This window comes from Pseudorasbora parva, chromosome 12 (assembly GCF_024679245.1).
Source record: "Pseudorasbora parva isolate DD20220531a chromosome 12, ASM2467924v1, whole genome shotgun sequence".
NCBI lineage: Eukaryota > Metazoa > Chordata > Actinopteri > Cypriniformes > Gobionidae > Pseudorasbora > Pseudorasbora parva.
The window spans coordinates 37,820,419-37,838,946 of record NC_090183.1 but is presented as its reverse complement, the minus strand read 5'-3'; the positions used below and the strand labels follow the sequence as shown (position 1 = coordinate 37,838,946).

The 18,528-nt window shown below is 39.8% G+C and overlaps 1 protein-coding gene across 6 annotated transcripts in view; it reads left to right on the top strand.

Moving 5' to 3' along the window:
- Positions 1-18,528, top strand: part of frmd4ba (FERM domain containing 4Ba) — a 78,056-nt gene that overhangs the window by 10,995 nt on the left and 48,533 nt on the right. For 2 of the 6 annotated variants that reach the window (XM_067460184.1, XM_067460185.1), the window contains exon 1: positions 9,346-9,546. The exons of 1 other annotated variant lie outside the window; for it this stretch is intronic. In XM_067460184.1, coding sequence (XP_067316285.1) covers positions 9,385-9,546 — 162 coding nt within the window. In that variant the 5' untranslated portion in view covers positions 9,346-9,384. Of the gene's footprint in view, positions 1-9,341; positions 9,547-18,528 lie in introns of those variants that run through there. 3 more of the 6 variants (XM_067460183.1, XM_067460182.1, XM_067460186.1) reach the window with 3 other exon arrangements.

Genomic DNA, 18,528 nt, shown 5'->3' with positions numbered 1-18,528 from the left:
TTTATATTCATTAATTACACACATACTGTATATTTCAAAATGTTTATTTCTTTTAATTTTGATAATTATAACTGACAATTAAGGAAAATCTCAAATTAAGTATCTCAGCCAATTAGAATGTTACTTAGGACCAATACAAAGAAAGGAATTTTTTGAAATCTTGGCCAACTGAAAAGTATGAGCATGTACAGCACTCAATACTTAGTTGGGGCTCCTTTTGTCTGAATTACTGCAGCAATGCGGTGTGGCATGGAGTCGATTAGTCTGTGGCACTACTTAGGTATTATGAGAGCCCAGGTTGCTCTGATTGTGGCCTTCAGCTCCTTTGCTAATTGTTAGGTCTGGCATATCGCATCTTCCTCTTCACAATACCCCACAGATTTTTTTATGGGGTTAAGGTCAGGCGAGTTTTCTGGCCAATTAAGAACAGGGATACCAAGGTCCTTAAACCAGGTACTGCTTGCTTTGGCACTGTGTGCAGGTGACAAGTTTTTTTGGAAAATGAAATTGCAAATCCATAAAGTTGGTCAGCTGCAGGAAGCATAAAGTGCTCTAAAACCTCCTGGTATATGGCTGCATTGACCTTTGACCTCAGAAAACACTGTGGACCCAAACAAGTAGATGACATGGCACCCCAAACCATCGCTGATTGTGGAAACTTTACACTGGACCTTAAACAACGTGGATTATGTGCCTCTCCTCTCTTGCTCCAGACTCTGGGACCCTGATTTCCAAAGGAAATACAAAATTGACTTTCATCAGAGAACATAACTTTTGACCACTCAGCAGCAGTCCAGTCCTTTTCATCTTTAGATCAGGCAAGATGCTTTTGATGCTGTCTGTTGACACAACGATTGCGACAGCTGAAACCCATGTCTTGCATATGTCTGTGCGTAGAGGTTCTTGAAGCACTGGCTCCAGCTGCAGTCCACTCTTTGTGAAACTCCCCGACATTTTTGAATGGGTTTTGTTTTACAATCCTCTCCAGGGTGCGGTTGTCCCTATATTGCTTGTACTCTTTTTTTCTACCACATCTTTTCCGTCCCTTTGCCTCTCGATTAAAGTGCTTGGACACAGAGCTCTGTGAACAGCCAGCCTCTTTTGCAATTACCTTTTGTGTCTTGCCCTCCTTGTGCAAGGTGCCAATGGTTGTCTTTTGGACAACTGTCAAGCCAGCAGTCTTCCCCATGATTGTGTAACCTACAGAACTAGACTGAGAAACTATGTAAAGGCCTCTGCAGGTGTTTTGAGTTAATTCGCTGATTAGAGTGTGGCACCAGGTGTCTTCAATATTGAACCTTTTCACAACATTCTAATTTTCTGAGATAATGAATTTAGGATTTTCCTTAGTTGTCAGTTATAATAATCAAAATAAATTAAAATAAATTTGAATTTGAATTGTAGCAGTCTGTGTGTAATGATTGAATATAATATACAAGTTTCACTTTTTGAGTGGATTTAGTGTAATAAACTTTAACAATAACAACTTTTTGATGGTATTCTAATTATATGACCAGCACCTGTATATGCCAAAAAACACCTACATTTTATTTCTTTAAGGCTGCACAATATATTGAAAATGATCAAAATGCTGCTAATGTACATATTGTGACATTGTAAACCCTATTTGGTTTGAGTAGAGCCAACTCAATTTTAACAAATTAACTTCTTTTTTTTAAACCTTTATTTTTCATTTGAGTTCACAAAACTGACACATTTGACGTAATCTGAATTGTTTCATTGTTTTGAGTTTTATAAATTTGTTTCTTTTCATTTTGAAGTTAAATTTAACTGAACTGATGATTTTTTCCCAGCATGCTTTGCCATGACACTCAAAAGGGAGGGTAAATGCTCAAATTAATTGTTATATAAGTTTTTTTGTGGAATAGGTTATGTTAGCCTACTTAAAATGGTATAAAACAACAGGACAAAACCATAGTTGGTGGTGAAACATGACTATACATTACTTTGTGAAGACAGTGGCATAATACAGTGAGTGTGTAACAATATAGTCTGTACGGCTCTTAAAGTGACAGCAGACTAATAAACCTGCTTCCATCTGTGTGCTTAATGTTAATTAATACAACAAAAGACAAAGACAAAATCACCCACTGCTCTAAACGGAATAACTTTTTAATTAATAGTGAAGACTAAGCAGTGTTTTATTTTTACATTTGATTAATCATTTTCTTTTGTTAAATAAACCATACATAAAATGTAGGCCTACCTGAACACTTTTATGCAGTGCTACAGTAAAGCACTGCTGATCACTTTCAGAAGTGTTTTCTTCTTGCATGCATGCATGTTGGATATATCATTTTCAGTTTTTAAATATAATTTACATTTATTTTACACACTTAAAGCATTATTGTATCCCAAATCCAATATCACATTATTTAAAGAGTTTTTGAATTATTCTTCAATATTGTGCAACCCTAATATTGTAAATTTTGAAATATGATGTAGCTGAGAACAGACACACTCATTTAAAAGTATGCATGGCTGTGAGACCCAATAATTGCTGTCAGCATTTCCATTCGTTATGGAAAACATTACTGTCCCTTTAAATTCTGCCAAAGACTGTGTTCATTTGCAGATATTTTGGATGTAAGAGAACATTGAAATCTCAATGTCCATGAGATAATGACTTTAAAAGATTTTTTTAACTTTTCTTAAGAATGCGCTTTTTTAAATTCAACCGTGATCATGATCTTCTGGCCCAGTCAATGTAATTGCTGTTTGAAGGACTTGACTACTGACGTCATATAACACAACATGCAATTGTCCTGCTTGTTTTGGAAATACAATAGGCATTTAATTACGAGCAGGGTTCCATCAAGTGTCAATGCCATTAAAATGAATAGGATCCTATGTCACTGAGAGCTTGAGTTTATGCACATGACACCGGACAAGTGCCAGTGTGTGAGGTCATCATTCAGTGCTGGATTGAAGCTGTAATTGTACCTCAGTTTCTGTGGCAATAACTTGTAACGTTTGTATGTAAAATTCATGACTCACAGACGAAAGCACAACTCATAACTAACTCATAGTGCATCTCCCAGATGTTTTTGCCTTTTGAACACAACATGTGGAAATTAAACTTGCCATTTGATGTTTTCCCCCCACGTTAATGTGAAAGTCTTTGTTTTAGCTCACAATGTGCTTTCTTTTGAGTTTCGGCCTAAAATATGGCTTCAAAAGCTACAGCTGTGTTTACTTTTAAAGGTGCAGGCAATATTTTTTTCTCTCATAGAGAAGCTCTTGAGTGTGAACCTCATGCTGTGTGTGTGTGTGTGTGTGTGTCTGAACTTGCATTTCATATTTACAGCTTGCATTTTGAGCATTTTATGTATGTGATGTATGTGCATTTGATTTATGTGTGTGTTTGTTTTTGATCTTGCTCTCTCACACACACCTGAGGGGTTAATAATTTTGACAGCTGAACCCAGAGAATTACCTAAGACTTCCATTGGGAATGACTTTCAACATCATATTCCTTAGTGTATTCTCTGCTGAGCTAAATTTATAATCTACAAGGATTCATCATTAATCAACAAATTACATAACAGGATTGTGCAAACAATAAAATGTGTCTCGGTTTTTGAGCGTAAATATATTTGAACTATAGGGGTATAGATCATTGGAAAATTAATATATTTTTTCAAATATATATATATACAGTGAGGAAAATAAGTATTTGAATACCCTGCTATTTTGCAAGTTCTCTCACTTGGAAATCATGGAGGGGTCTGAGAAATTGTCATCGTAGGTGCAATATATATATATATATAATTTTTATTTTATTTTATTTTTTTTATTTGGGAGAAATTACATGACAAAAAACAACTGATGGAGCCATATGAATAATATGAGGAATCGGTTTTACAGCTTATAGCGGTCTTTATACAAAAATATTTGAATAGAGAGTGCCTAATTTAAAATGCTATTATTACGTTAGAGTAGACTATTATGAAAAAATATTAAAAACACATTTTTTAAATAATAATTTTTTTGTAGTACTGTTTTCAGCCTGGAGTTTTACACTCAGGTTGAGGGGGTGAGGCTCTTACAGATCAATGCAATGTAAGACCGCAGGGTGCCCTGTTTCTAACCCCTGTCTTCACTCAGTCAAACCAATGCCACAGGCTCTATGAATTCCCAGAATGCACTTAAACCCTTGATTCTTTGCCTCTCAGCATCCAATCAGCACTTAAAATCAATGGCTGCTGTACTCCGTGAGGTACAGTGTTGAGCAGCACTGGTCTCAACTTTTTCAGTCATGGTTAAAGGCTCTTTATACTAATGCCTTTTAATCAACAGCCTGCATTTTTTACCATATTGCCTTTATAAATAGTCATAGGAGCTGTGGGACTGCAAGAGGGCTATGTTTGCTAGAGCTTTCATGGTTAGTTAGTGTGTGTACCTAAAAGTCTCTCACAAAGGCTGCATTTATTTAAATAAAAAATACAGTAAAACAGTAATATAATGATTTATTATTGCAAATGAAAATAACTGTTTTCTGTTTTGATATATTTGTAATTTATTCCTGTGATGGCAAAGCTGAATTTTCTGGATCATTTCTCCAGTCTTGGCATGGACCGATTTCAAGGTGTTCCACGGTTTGAAAAAGTCACAGTTTTAAAACCACTCATATTCTCTGTCTCGTCAAAGACGTGATTGCATTTTAAAAAATGTTTTAAAATATAGAAAGCAGTTATGTTACTGTATTTCAAATAATTTCAGCCTTTATGAGCATAAAAGTCTTCTTTCAAAAACATAAAAAAATCTTACTGACCCCAAACTTTTGAATGATTGTACAGCATTGAAGCATATTGTCACGTACACACAAAGGAAATGGTGCGAGGACTCAAGTGCAGAAAAGGATATATTTATTTATAACAAATAAAACATAAACTCAAAACAAAACCCACGAGGGGGAAAAACACACAATAGAATAATAAAATATAACTTAAACAAACCAACAGAATCACAGGGAGAACGGGAGACGCAGACATTACACAAGGATCCAACACAGACTGACAAACACAAGGAGATTATAAAGGGAACAAACAAGGCAGATAATGAGGGAGAACAGGTGGGGCAAATAAACCAATAATCAGATAACAAGAAGGGCGGGGTTGACAGTAGCACATGCAAGACATGACAAAACCCACATGTGCACACAAGACAGGACAGGTATGTGACATTACCCCCTCCTTAAGGAGCGGCTACCAGACGCTCCACTAGGGACGGGCGGGACAGACCAGGGAGGGACGGGAGGGACAGACCAGGGCGGGACGGGAGGGACAGACCAGGGCGGGACGGGAGGGACAGACCAGGGGGGCACGGGAGGGACTGACCAGGGGGGCACGGGAGGGACTGACCAGGGGGGCACGGGAGGGACTGACCAGGGGGGCACGGGAGGGACTGACCAGGGGGGCACGGGAGGGACAGACCAGGGCGGGACGGGAGGGACAGACCAGGGCGGGACGGGCGGGGCAGACCAGGGGGGCACGGGAGGGACAGGGGAAACAGACAAGGAAGGAACAGACAAGGGAGGGGTCAACAAGGGACACATGAGGAAAACAAAAAGTTCAGGCACCCAGGGCGGCGCAGGGAGAGCAGGACGCCTCAGCGGCGCAGGGAGAGCAGGACGCCTCAGCGGCGCACGGAGAGCAGGACGCCTCAGCGGCGCACGGAGAGCAGGACGCCTCAGCGGCGCACGGAGAGCAGGACGCCTCAGCGGCGCACGGAGAGCAGGACGCCTCAGCGGCGCACGGAGAGCAGGACGCCTCAGCGGCGCACGGAGAGCAGGACGCCTCAGCGGCGCACGGAGAGCAGGACGCCTCAGCGGCGCACGGAGAGCAGGACGCCTCAGCGGCGCACGGAGAGCAGGACGCCTCAGCGGCGCACGGAGAGCAGGACGCCTCAGGGGCGCACGGAGAGCAGGACGCCTCAGGGGCGCACGGAGAGCAGGACGCCTCAGCGGCGCGGTGAGAGCTGGACGCCTGGGAGGCGCGGTGAGAGCTGGACGCCTGGGAGGCGCGGTGAGAGCTGGACGCCTGGGAGGCGCGGTGAGAGCTGGACGCCTGGGAGGCGCGGTGAGAGCTGGACGCCTGGGAGGCGCGGTGAGAGCTGGACGCCTGGGAGGCGCGGTGAGAGCAGGGCGCCTGGGAGGCGCGGTGAGAGCAGGGCGCCTGGGAGGCGCGGTGAGAGCAGGGCGCCTGGGAGGCATCTCCTGCCCAGCAGCGTCCACCGGAACAGAGTCCACCGGCATAGGGACAACCGGAACTGGGACCACCGGAACACAATCCACCAGCACAGGGACCACCGGAACATGATCCACCGGCACAGGGACAACCGGAACACGATCCACCGGCACAGGGACCACCGGAACACGATCCACCGGCACAGGGACCACCGGAACACAATCCACCGGCACAGGGACCACCGGAACACGATCCACCGGCACAGGGACCACCGGCACAGGGACCACCGGAACACGATCCACCGGCACAGGGACCACCGGAACACGATCCACCGGCACAGGGACACCCGAAACACGATCCGCCAGAATTGGGACCACCGGAACACGATCCGCCGGCACTGGGACCACCGGAATACGATCCGCCAGCATTGGGACCACCAGAACACGATCCGCTGGCAGTGGGACCACCGGAACACGATCCGCCGGCAGTGGGACCACCAGAACACGATCCGCCGGCAGTGGGACCACCGGCACAGGGACCACTGGAACTGGGACCACCGGAACAGGCACGGAGGGAGACTTCCTTCTCCTCCTCCTTTTCAGGACCACTGGAACACGATCCGCCGGTACTGGGACCACCGGAATCGGGACCACCGGAACACGATCCGCCGGTACTGGGACCACCGGCACAGGGACCACTGGAACTGGGACCACAAGAACAGGCACGGAGGGAGCCTTCCTTCTCCTCCTCCTCTTAGAGACCACCGGAGCTTGGGCCACTGGAACTGGGGCCACTGGAACAGGAACCACCGGAGCTATCCAGCCCCTGGTCCTAGAGGGACTGGAGTCCAGCTGTTCCACAAACTCCCAAAAGTCCGGGGTTCCCATTCGCTCAACCTCCATGGGGCTGAGAGGCATGTCCAGGCAGAGGTTAAACACCTCTGCCTTCTCTGTCTCATTGAGGTACAGGTGATGCACCTCAATAAGGAATTGGCAGGCGAACTCTCTTACACCCGCCCCCTGTTGGCGGATGTATTTAGAGTTCACCTGCCGCATCACCTGTATGTGCCTGGTTAGCTCCATAGTCCAAAGAGCAAACAAACAAAGATAAACAATCCTCTTGCTGAGTCCTCTACGGTTGGATCCTTCTGTCACGTACACACAAAGGAAATGGTGCGAGGACTCAAGTGCAGAAAAGGATATATTTATTTATAACAAATAAAACATAAACTCAAAACAAAACCCACGAGGGGGAAAAACACACAATAGAATAATAAAATATAACTTAAACAAACCAACAGAATCACAGGGAGAACGGGAGACGCAGACATTACACAAGGATCCAACACAGACTGACAAACACAAGGAGATTATAAAGGGAACAAACAAGGCAGATAATGAGGGAGAACAGGTGGGGCAAATAAACCAATAATCAGATAACAAGAAGGGCGGGGTTGACAGTAGCACATGCAAGACATGACAAAACCCACATGTGCACACAAGACAGGACAGGTATGTGACACATATACTGTATATTTAAGTGTTAAATATAAATACCATGATGAATTATACTCTATGCACATTACTTTATGTGTATAATACGGTAATTTATCATATCCCTTGCAAACATGCAGCCTGCATAGTCTTCCCACTCCTCTTTTATAGATGCATGTCTGTATTGATTGGCCCAGATTTCTAACGATGGCGCTATACCACTGAACTGAATTGTTGACTTTTTTTGTTTCTCCAATCTCTCTCTATGGACTGTGTTTGCATCATTTCTGTGGAGATTCTGTATACCTCTTGAAATGAGCAATTTTAGCTATTTTTCAATTTATTTTAAGCTATTTTTCAACTTATTAAGAGCCTGTTTACTTTGTTTATGTTTTCGAAGATTTAAATCTTTCAAACATGTAGCGACATAAACTTCTCTATATATTCTACTACTGTCAGACGTGACAGCTGTGTGTGCTTGCTCCTCTTTGATTGGTCCATTTTCCTGCCAGAATGACCCTTAAGTATGAACTCAACACCCAGATGGGTAATGCAAGACCTTAAATTGCACAAACAGTAGGAGGAGAAAGAAATACATTCTTTTGGATCTCTACAAAATCAATATCTATGGAAGCTTGTTTTCGCTAGAGAATAAAAAGTACAAAAAGTAAATCTCAAAATTCAGACTTTTTTTCTAGCAATTGCAAGTTTAAACTATATCTCACAATTCTGAGAAAATTCTGAATTGCAAGATATAAATTAATTGAGAGATAAAAAGTCGCAATTGCTTTTTTTTATTCTGTGGAGGAAGCAAACTTTCATAAATATGTGATATTTTTAACATAATCTAAGCAGATTTGGAACAGGAAGTGATTCTGTGGAAAACTAGAGGTCAGATTGATGATAGATTTAGGTGAGAATGGAAAATGTCTGGTTTTATTCCATTTTGTCCATGAAGACCATTGAATTTCCTCTATAATTTCCTGTTGAGTTTGGGCGTTAGTCATAACACATAGCTTCTTATATTGTGGATGGCACAAATGAAAGTGAGTATTTTTATACATTTTTCCTTTATGGAATATGCTGGGTGGAGAAGTGTTGCGTCTGGTGGAAACTACACCCTTAACAGACACACTTTCACTCACATACACACAGAAACAGCTAATCATAAGCCAAAGATAGAAAGTTGTGAGTTTTTACTTTAATCGCTATGACTACCAAAAAATTGTCTTTTGATTGGCCTTACATAAGTGTTTGTAAAATGTTGGTCACAAAAGACATAAGCTTGTAAAAAGCACGGAGAAACCACAACGTTTGTTTATGAGAAGGGACTGGCACGGCTGGGGCGGCCATTGTGTACAATTTGCGTAAATATGTGTGTGTATGCGAGTCTGCACTTATTTGTGGTCACATTCTTTTGTTTACGAGTGTGTGCATCACTGTGTGTATGTGTCTCAGTCACTGTGTGTTATGTAGCCTCAGTAGGCTTGTCTCTGACTGTGGGTTGTTTGTGGCCTGCCCTCTCTCTGTGCGCTCTTCCAAGGGGGAAAGTCTTGGACAGAAGCCTATATACAGATCCTCAAGCCCAACCAGTGGCATTCTGACCCTGGCTCTTCCAGGCTCCAGTTAGGTTACATCAGCCTCTGAGGGAGCACAGCTTCCTAGTGTGCCAACAGACAGCGATGGCACTGGGCTTATTATGTGGCATTGAGGATCTGCTGGCCTCTGGAAGTCAGTTAGTGTGGACTCTTGCTGAACAGGTGTTGAGAAGATGCTACAGTGACGGGCTTTTGCCCTGTAGGAGGTTCCTGCAGGCATGCTGTCATCTGGGAGATGTCTATCAGGTATGAGATGGGAGTGATGATACGCTTTAGTTTTATTGTTTATTTGTCATGTACACTACTGTTCAAAAGTTTGGCAAAGATGAATATATGTGTGTGTGTGTGTGTGTGTGTGTGTGTGTGTGTGTGTGTGTGTGTGTGTGTGTGTGTGTGTGTGTGTGTGTGTGTGTGTGTGTGTGTGTGTGTGTACTTGTCTACCTATCTAACAGGGGACCTTGGCGTCGTTACACACTCACCAACAGGGGACCTCTGAGCCAAGAGGGGACATTTTTCAAGTCCCCTGTTGGTCATGCTTTAAATCATGTGAAAATGAAGTAAAAAACTAAAGAAATGCTCTGGTGATTTTTTAAATGTTTGACCAAGTAAGGACCTACAGGTGTGTGTGTTTAAATCATGTTAAAATCAAGAAACAACACTCTGGTGAATTTTTAAAAATTTTGACCAAGAGGGGACCTAAGAGTGTGTGAGTGTTTAAGGCCATGCTCAGCAGCTCCCCTGTAGGCTGGAGCAGGAACTGTAATAGCCCTTAAACACACGTCGTTCACACACACACACTCCTCTATTGTTTGAATGGCCTGCTGTCCTCTGACTCTAGAGCTGCTGTTTAACAGACTGCTTACTAAAGGAACAAACATTATATAGATTATATCTCTTTACTAAATACCCTGACTAGTTTCAAACTTTGCATTACTTTAAAATTAAATACTACAGGATCCAAGAAAAAACGATTAAAAAATCTAAACAACCAGGATGTAATTAGAAATACATCTGCCATCAAAATGTGTGTGTCCTCAGTTTCTACAAATAAATATAGTAAATACCATCCATCATGGCCGTGGAGAGACCGTAAAACTTTATTAAATTATTAAGGGATCTCATTCAATGCTTTTGTAAACATTTTTTGTTTCTGTGTATATATATATATATAACATTTTAATGACAGTGGCCTATAATTATTGAAAAATAATGCATTATTTTATTTATATAAAAAAAAAAAGGTACGGTAAATGGGACAAACTTTGCATCTAAAGTTCTTTTAAACAAGTGTTAACATAGACATTATTAAAAACATTTTATTTTAGCCAAGTATTTGTAAAAATAATGTGTGACTTTTGGCCCATAAAAAAGGCCCATCTTACCACCTTATACATTTATGAGCTTTTTAAACTAACCACTTTTGATTTATTTATGTTTAACAAAATGATGCAGGTCCCCTGTTAGATAGTAAATCACGACGCCTGTGTGTTTGCTGTGACATTTCTTATCATCACAAACACTCTGTAAAGATTTAGAGTTTTAACAGCAATACCTGAGTTTAAAGGGTTAAATCAAGCAGAAATAGCTCTCTAATGTATTAATTGCAGGTCATTATTGAATAGTGATTACGTTACACACACACTGACTCAGGTCCCCTGTTAGATAGTAAATCACGACGCCTGTGTGTTTGCTGTGACATTTCTTATCATCCTAAACACTCTGTAAAGATTTAGAGTTTTTACAGCAATACCTGAGTTTAAAGGGTTAAATCAAGCAGAGATAGCTCTCTAATGTATTAATTGCAGGTCATTTTTGAATAGTGATTACGTTACACACACACTGACTCAGGTCCCCTGTTAGATAGTAAATCACGACGCCTGTGTGTTTGCTGTGACATTTCTTATCATCACAAACACACTGCAAAGATTTAGAGGTTTTACAGCAATACCTGAGTTTAAAGGGTTAAATCAAGCAGAAATAGCTCTCTAATGTATTAATTGCAGGTCATTATTGAATAGTGATTATGTTACACACACACTGACTCAGGTCCCCTGTTAGATAGCAAATCACGACGCCTGTGTGTTTGCTGTGACATTTCTTATCATCACAAACACACTGCAAAGATTTAGAGTTTTTACAGCAATACCTGAGTTTAAAGGGTAAATCAAGCAGAAATAGCTCTCTAATGTATTAATTGCAGGTCATTATTGAATAGTGATTATGTTACACACACACTCACTCAGGTCCCCTGTTAGATAGTAAATCATGACGCCTGTGTGTTTGCTGTGACATTTCTTATCATCACAAACACTCTGTAAAGATTTAGAGTTTTTACAGCAATACCTGAGTTTAAAGGGTTAAATCAAGCAGAAATAGCTCTCTAATGTATTAATTGCAGGTCATTATTGAATAGTGATTATGTTACACACACACTCACTCAGGTCCCCTGTTAGATAGTAAATCACGACGCCTGTGTGTTTGCTGTGACATTTCTTATCATCACAAACACACTGCAAAGATTTAGAGTTTTTACAGCAATACCTGAGTTTAAAGGGTTAAATCAAGCAGAAATAGCTCTCTAATGTATTAATTGCCGGTCATTATTGAATAGTGAATATGTTACACACACACTGACTCAGGTCCCCTGTTAGATAGTAAATCACGACGCCTGTGTGATTGCTGTGACATTTCTTATCATCACAAACACACTGTAAAGATTTAGAGTTTTTACAGCAATACCTGAGTTTAAAGGGTTAAATCAAGCAGAAATACCTCTCTAATGTATTAAATGCAGGTCATTATTGAATAGTGATTACGTTACACACACACTGACTCAGGTCCCCTGTTAGATAGTAAATCACGACGCCTGTGTGTTTGCTGTGACATTTCTTATTATCACAAACACACTGCTAAGATTTAGAGTTTTTACAGCAATACCTGAGTTTAAAGGGTTAAATCAAGCAGAAAAAGCTCTCTAATGTATTAATTGCAGGTCATAATTGAATAGTGATTACGTTACACACAAACTGACTCAGGTCCCCTGTTAGATAGTAAATCACGATGCCTGTGTGTTTGCTGTGACATTTCTTATCATCATAAACACTCTGCAAAGATTTAGAGTTTTTACAGCAATACCTGAGTTTAAAGGGTTAAATCAAGCAGAAATAGCTCTCTAATGTATTAATTGCAGGTCATTTTTGAATAGTGATTACGTTACACACACACTCACTCAGGTCCCCTGTTAGATAGTAAATCACGACGCCTGTGTGTTTGCTGTGACATTTCTTATCATCACAAACACACTGCAAAGATTTAGAGGTTTTACAGCAATACCTGAGTTTAAAGGGTTAAATCAAGCAGAAATAGCTCTCTAATGTATTAATTGCAGGTCATTATTGAATAGTGATTATGTTACACACACACTGACTCAGGTCCCCTGTTAGATAGTAAATCACGACGCCTGTGTGTTTGCTGTGACATTTCTTATCATCACAAACACACTGTAAAGATTTAGAGGTTTTACAGCAATACCTGAGTTTAAAGGGTTAAATCAAGCAGAAATAGCTCTCTAATGTATTAATTGCCGGTCATTATTGAATAGTGATTATGTTACACACACACTCACTCAGGTCCCCTGTTAGATAGTAAATCACGACGCCTGTGTGTTTGCTGTGACATTTCTTATCATCATAAACACACTGCAAAGATTTAGAGTTTTTACAGCAATACCTGAGTTTAAAGGGTTAAATCAAGCAGAAATAGCTCTCTAATGTATTAATTGCAGGTCATTATTGAATAGTGATTACGTTACACACACACACTGACTCAGGTCCCCTGTTAGATAGTAAATCACGACGCCTGTGTGTTTGCTGTGACATTTCTTATCATCATAAACACTCTGTAAAGATTTAGAGTTTTTACAGCAATACCTGAGTTTAAAGGGTTAAATCAAGCAGAAATAGCTCTCTAATGTATTAATTGCCGGTCATTATTGAATAGTGATTACGTTACACACACACTCACTCAGGTCCCCTGTTAGATAGTAAATCACGACGCCTGTGTGTTTGCTGTGACATTTCTTATCATCACAAACACACTGTAAAGATTTAGAGTTTTTACAGCAATACCTGAGTTTAAAGGGTTAAATCAAGCAGAAATAGCTCTCTAATGTATTAATTGCAGGTCATTATTGAATAGTGATTATGTTACACACACACACTCACTCAGGTCCCCTGTTAGATAGTAAATCACGACGCCTGTGTGTTTGCTGTGACATTTCTTATCATCACAAACACACTGTAAAGATTTAGAGTTTTTACAGCAATACCTCAGTTTAAAGGGTTAAATCAAGCAGAAATAGCTCTCTAATGTATTAATTGCAGGTCATTATTGAATAGTGATTACGTTACACACACACTCACTCAGGTCCCCTGTTAGATAGTAAATCACGACGCCTGTGTGTTTGCTGTGACATTTCTTATCATCACAAACACACTGCAAAGATTTAGAGTTTTTACAGCAATACCTGAGTTTAAAGGGTTAAATCAAGCAGAAATAGCTCTCTAATGTATTAATTGCAGGTCATTATTGAATAGTGATTACGTTACACACACACTGACTCAGGTCCCCTGTTAGATAGTAAATCACGACGCCTGTGTGTTTGGTGTGACATTTCTTATCATCACAAACACACTGTAAAGATTTAGAGTTTTTACAGCAATACCTGAGTTTAAAGGGTTAAATCAAGCAGAAATGGCTCTCTAATGTATTAATTGCAGGTCATTATTGAATAGTGATTACGTTACACACACACTGACTCAGGTCCCCTGTTAGATAGTAAATCACGACGCCTGTGTGTTTGCTGTGACATTTCTTATCATCATAAACACACTGCAAAGATTTAGAGTTTTTACAGCAATACCTGAGTTTAAAGGCTTAAATCAAGCAGAAATAGCTCTCTAATGTATTAATTGCAGGTCATTATTGAATAGTGATTACGTTACACACACACACTCACTCAGGTCCCCTGTTAGATAGTAAATCACGACGCCTGTGTGTTTGCTGTGACATTTCTTATCATCACAAACAAACTGTAAAGATTTAGAGTTTTTACAGCAATACCTGAGCTTAAAGGGTTAAATCAAGCAGAAATAGCTCTCTAATGTATTAATTGCCGGTCATTATTGAATAGTGAATATGTTACACACACACTGACTCAGGTCCCCTGTTAGATAGTAAATCACGACGCCTGTGTGTTTCTCTCCTCAACCCCCACAACCCCCCACTCACAATTTACATTTCAATAAGGGAAGACTTGAAAAAACAGTTTGTGAACCACAGGCCAATAGAGCTCAAACTACCAATGTGGCAGAACCCTTCTCAAATAAACTAGAGAAGATGCTGGGATTTGCCCTGCCAAATTAAACTAAATTACAGTTTTTACAATCGCTAGGCCACGTTTCTCAATACTTTGGTCATTTTCAAAACTTGTTCTCCAAACCAACTTTCTGCTTCACATCAGTTATTTCACATTCAAAATCCACAAAAACTAACAAAACACTTAATTCATGTCTCAAATCAAGTGCCAATGATCCACAGTTTAGCTTGCACAGACTGAAGTTGTGATCACTCTGTGAAGAGTTTTGAAAAAGTGACCAACATTTGTTTGACAAATTTGAGAGTGCCAGAGACTTTGACTAAGGAGAATATTCTGAGCACACTGTGTGATGTTATTGAGATCTTTTATGAAACTTTTTAGAGGTGACAAAAGTGAGAGTTCCAGAGTATCTAGCTGAAGAAAAAAGTCTGAGCACAGCATGCGATACTGTTGAGATCCCTTCTGAAACTTTAGAGGAGACACATATGAGCAATACAGTCTCTCTAGCCAAGGAGATAAATCAGAGCATAGTATGTGATGTTGTTGAGATCTCTTATGAAACTTTAGTGGAGATAAACATGAGAGAATGTCATTTTTTGTCTCAGGATAAACATGTGAGAAGCAGGAGACTTAGCCTTATGTCTCAATTTGATGTTCACTTGATCTCATTTCTGTCTAGGAGAAAGATGTGAGTTGAGAAGGAGATCTCAGGTTTGATTTTCCTTTCCTCTAGGTTGGCCTTTGGTTCACAAACTGGGTTTTTAGGGCCCTATAAAATCCGTTTTATTTTTTCCCAAATTCCGTTTTTTCCGTTTTAATTTTTGCAGATTCCTTTTTTTCCGTTAAAATGTTTGGTAATTCAGTTTTTTTACCCTTTACTGTAATTTTGGTGAAAAAAGAGTTTGCTTTTAATGTTAATATAATACAACATAAAACAAAAAATAGGAATGACCTTAAATTTATCGAGGTAACAAACATCACATTTACTTTTTAGGACAAATATGATATTTGACATAACACTGCACTTCAAATACTTCAAATATTAATGGTTATTAGCTTTAAACTTTCCGGTAAAATAAATTATAATAGTTTATATAAGTTAAAATGAAAGTGCTCCATTAGCTTTTTCTTTCAAGTAATTTTTTTTTTAAAAGAACTAAAAAAAAAAAATCATAAGAATCATATTTTACAGTACTCTTAAGTACTATTAAGTAAAACATTTAAATTTGAAAATTAACATAAAAAAAAACATTGCACCATGAAATCATGTAGTGAATTGTTCTGTGTGTTTAACAATCACCATAATGATATCCAGAGCTGTGAAAAATAAAAATACACGAAAACACAACACTGCCTGAAGTTTTTTTCCCCAACTTCAAAGGCCCCTTTAAATTATTAAAACTAGATGCTTAATTTTAACTTTAAGGTTACTTATCATGTAAACTACCCATATACAGCATGTTAAATGCATGTTTGGAACAGACTAACAGAGGGGAAAACGGTCGCATTTGCAGCAGATATGCATTGCTGCCTAATGTGCCCATTATAAATCAAAGCACGAGATGACAGGGGTCGAGTAGAACACCGGAAAATCTGACAGAATGGACAATATATGTCTGTCTGTGCAATACACGAGCGCGGCTCACGCTCTCCATATGGAAAGCTTCTGCGCCGCCTGCCCGTGCAGTGTGAAACCGCTGTTAGCGTCGAGTTTCTTAACTTTTTCGCTGCCGAAAGCAGAGCCGTGGAGACCAACTTCGCCATACTTTCATTGTTTTGAAGGGCGAGCTGAAATGACGGGAGGGGTTGTGTCACGAAAATTTGCTTCCCCCGGTCTGCACTTTCCTCAGACATACGTTCTCCACCCACACGACACAGAATTTCATTACAAATATGTAAAATTCCGGGGAAATCTGCGTTAACACCAGATTCCGCGTTTATATGCAGATTCCGCGTTAATATGCCAATTCCGCGATTCCGTCCGCGATTCCGTGATCACGGAAATTATAGGGCCCTAGGTTTTCAAGTCTTCCCTTATTTATTATTATTAAAATGTAAATTGTGTGGGGGGTTGTGTGGATCTACTGTGTTTGTGGGCCCAGTTTACAGCAGTTAGTTCACCTACAAATGAAAATTAGCCCATGATTTACTCACCCTCAAGTCATCCCAAGTGTATATGACATTCTTTTTTCAAATGAATAAAATCTGAGTTATTTAAATTTATATTAAAAAAGTCCTGGCTCTTCCCAGCTTTAAAATGCCAGTGCCTTGTCGGTCCATAAAAGTGCATCTAACCATCATATAACTGATCCACACAGTAACTGATCCATAGACTAAAATACTAGCTTTCGGTTTTCAGTGCCACACGAATCACATTGCACTTAAAGGACAACTCCGGTGAGAAATGACCCTAGGGGTAATTAACAGATGGTTATCGAGTAGATCGTTCTCTGGGATGCGGTTTCATGAAAATCGAATGTAAAGAGTTTTATCTCTAAACACAGATTAGCTTATAATGTTTGTCTATGGGGCATGGAATAAGTGAAATTAAATCGCTAGTTAATTCCACTAACAAGGCTCAAAATAACCTCACACTAACAAGGCAGCATAATGAGGGTCCCTACATGCAAACCGCAGCATTGAGAACTTGTTAGAGTACAAACGGTTTAATAAGAAGATACTTTCTAAAGACAGTACATTACACGTTTACAGACTGCAGCCATCTTGGAAAACAGTCTCGACTAGTCGAGCCACGAACGCTGTGCTAAGTGAGCTGATCGATAGGAATTAAGTTTGTGAAATCTAATTACATGGACTTTTTTTTCTTTTTTTTTCTCTACTGCGTTCAGTGCTTTCTTCCGGAAACAATGGCCCATATGAGATTCCAAGTCACAGTTCATCACTTAGCACAGCGTTCGTCACTCAAATCTGTTTTTAGAGATAAAACTCTTTACACTTGATTTCCATTAAAACGCATCCCAGAGAACGATCTACTCGGTAACCATCTATTAATTACCCCAAGGGTCATTTCTCACCGGAGTTGTCCTTTAAAGAGTTACCCTTCTTCACCCATGAATCCTTGACGTATGTGCACTGACAAACGCAGAAGAGAGAAGATAGAGCTAAACAAAACTTAGCGTCAGGGGTTACTCTTTTTATAATAACACTAAAACACAATTTCTTTCAATAAAAATAGTTTGTTTAGTCTATAAAGTTTAAAATATGGACATTGTTCTTACACAAACGTGCCACTTTGCTTCAGAAGGCTCTTCATTACTCACGTGCTATATGGGTGAACACCTAAAGCACACGCCCCAAAAGCTGTATCTCTGACAGTCCACGAATGCTAAACTAAAATGCTAAAATTAATACAAAATTATTTAAAAAAAAATAGGAAGTATCCCAGTAAACATAGTTGCTTATGTCATAGTAGGTTCAGTTAAGTGAACATACACTTTGAGAAAAAGTAACTTTAAAATTATTAACTTATAAAAAAAAATATATATATATATATATATATATATATATATATATTTTTTTTTTTTTTTTTTTTACAGTGAGGACAATACAGTGTTATATTACAACTACTGACAGACCGTCCTGAAAAGCACTGTTTATTTCATGTGGATCATATCTTTTGTATTTATTTGTGCTTTCACTTGTAATGTGTTTGGGCTAGTGGGTTTAGATGTGTTCTTGAAATTGGAATAGAGAATAGTGTGTGTGTTGAGTTTGCTGCTCAACCCCCCACCAGTAATTTACATTTCAATGCATGAAGACTCTCGCAGGTGATACACAGAACCTCACTACTGTTACCTGTGTCCTAGACCAAATGCACGGCCAAAAATAAA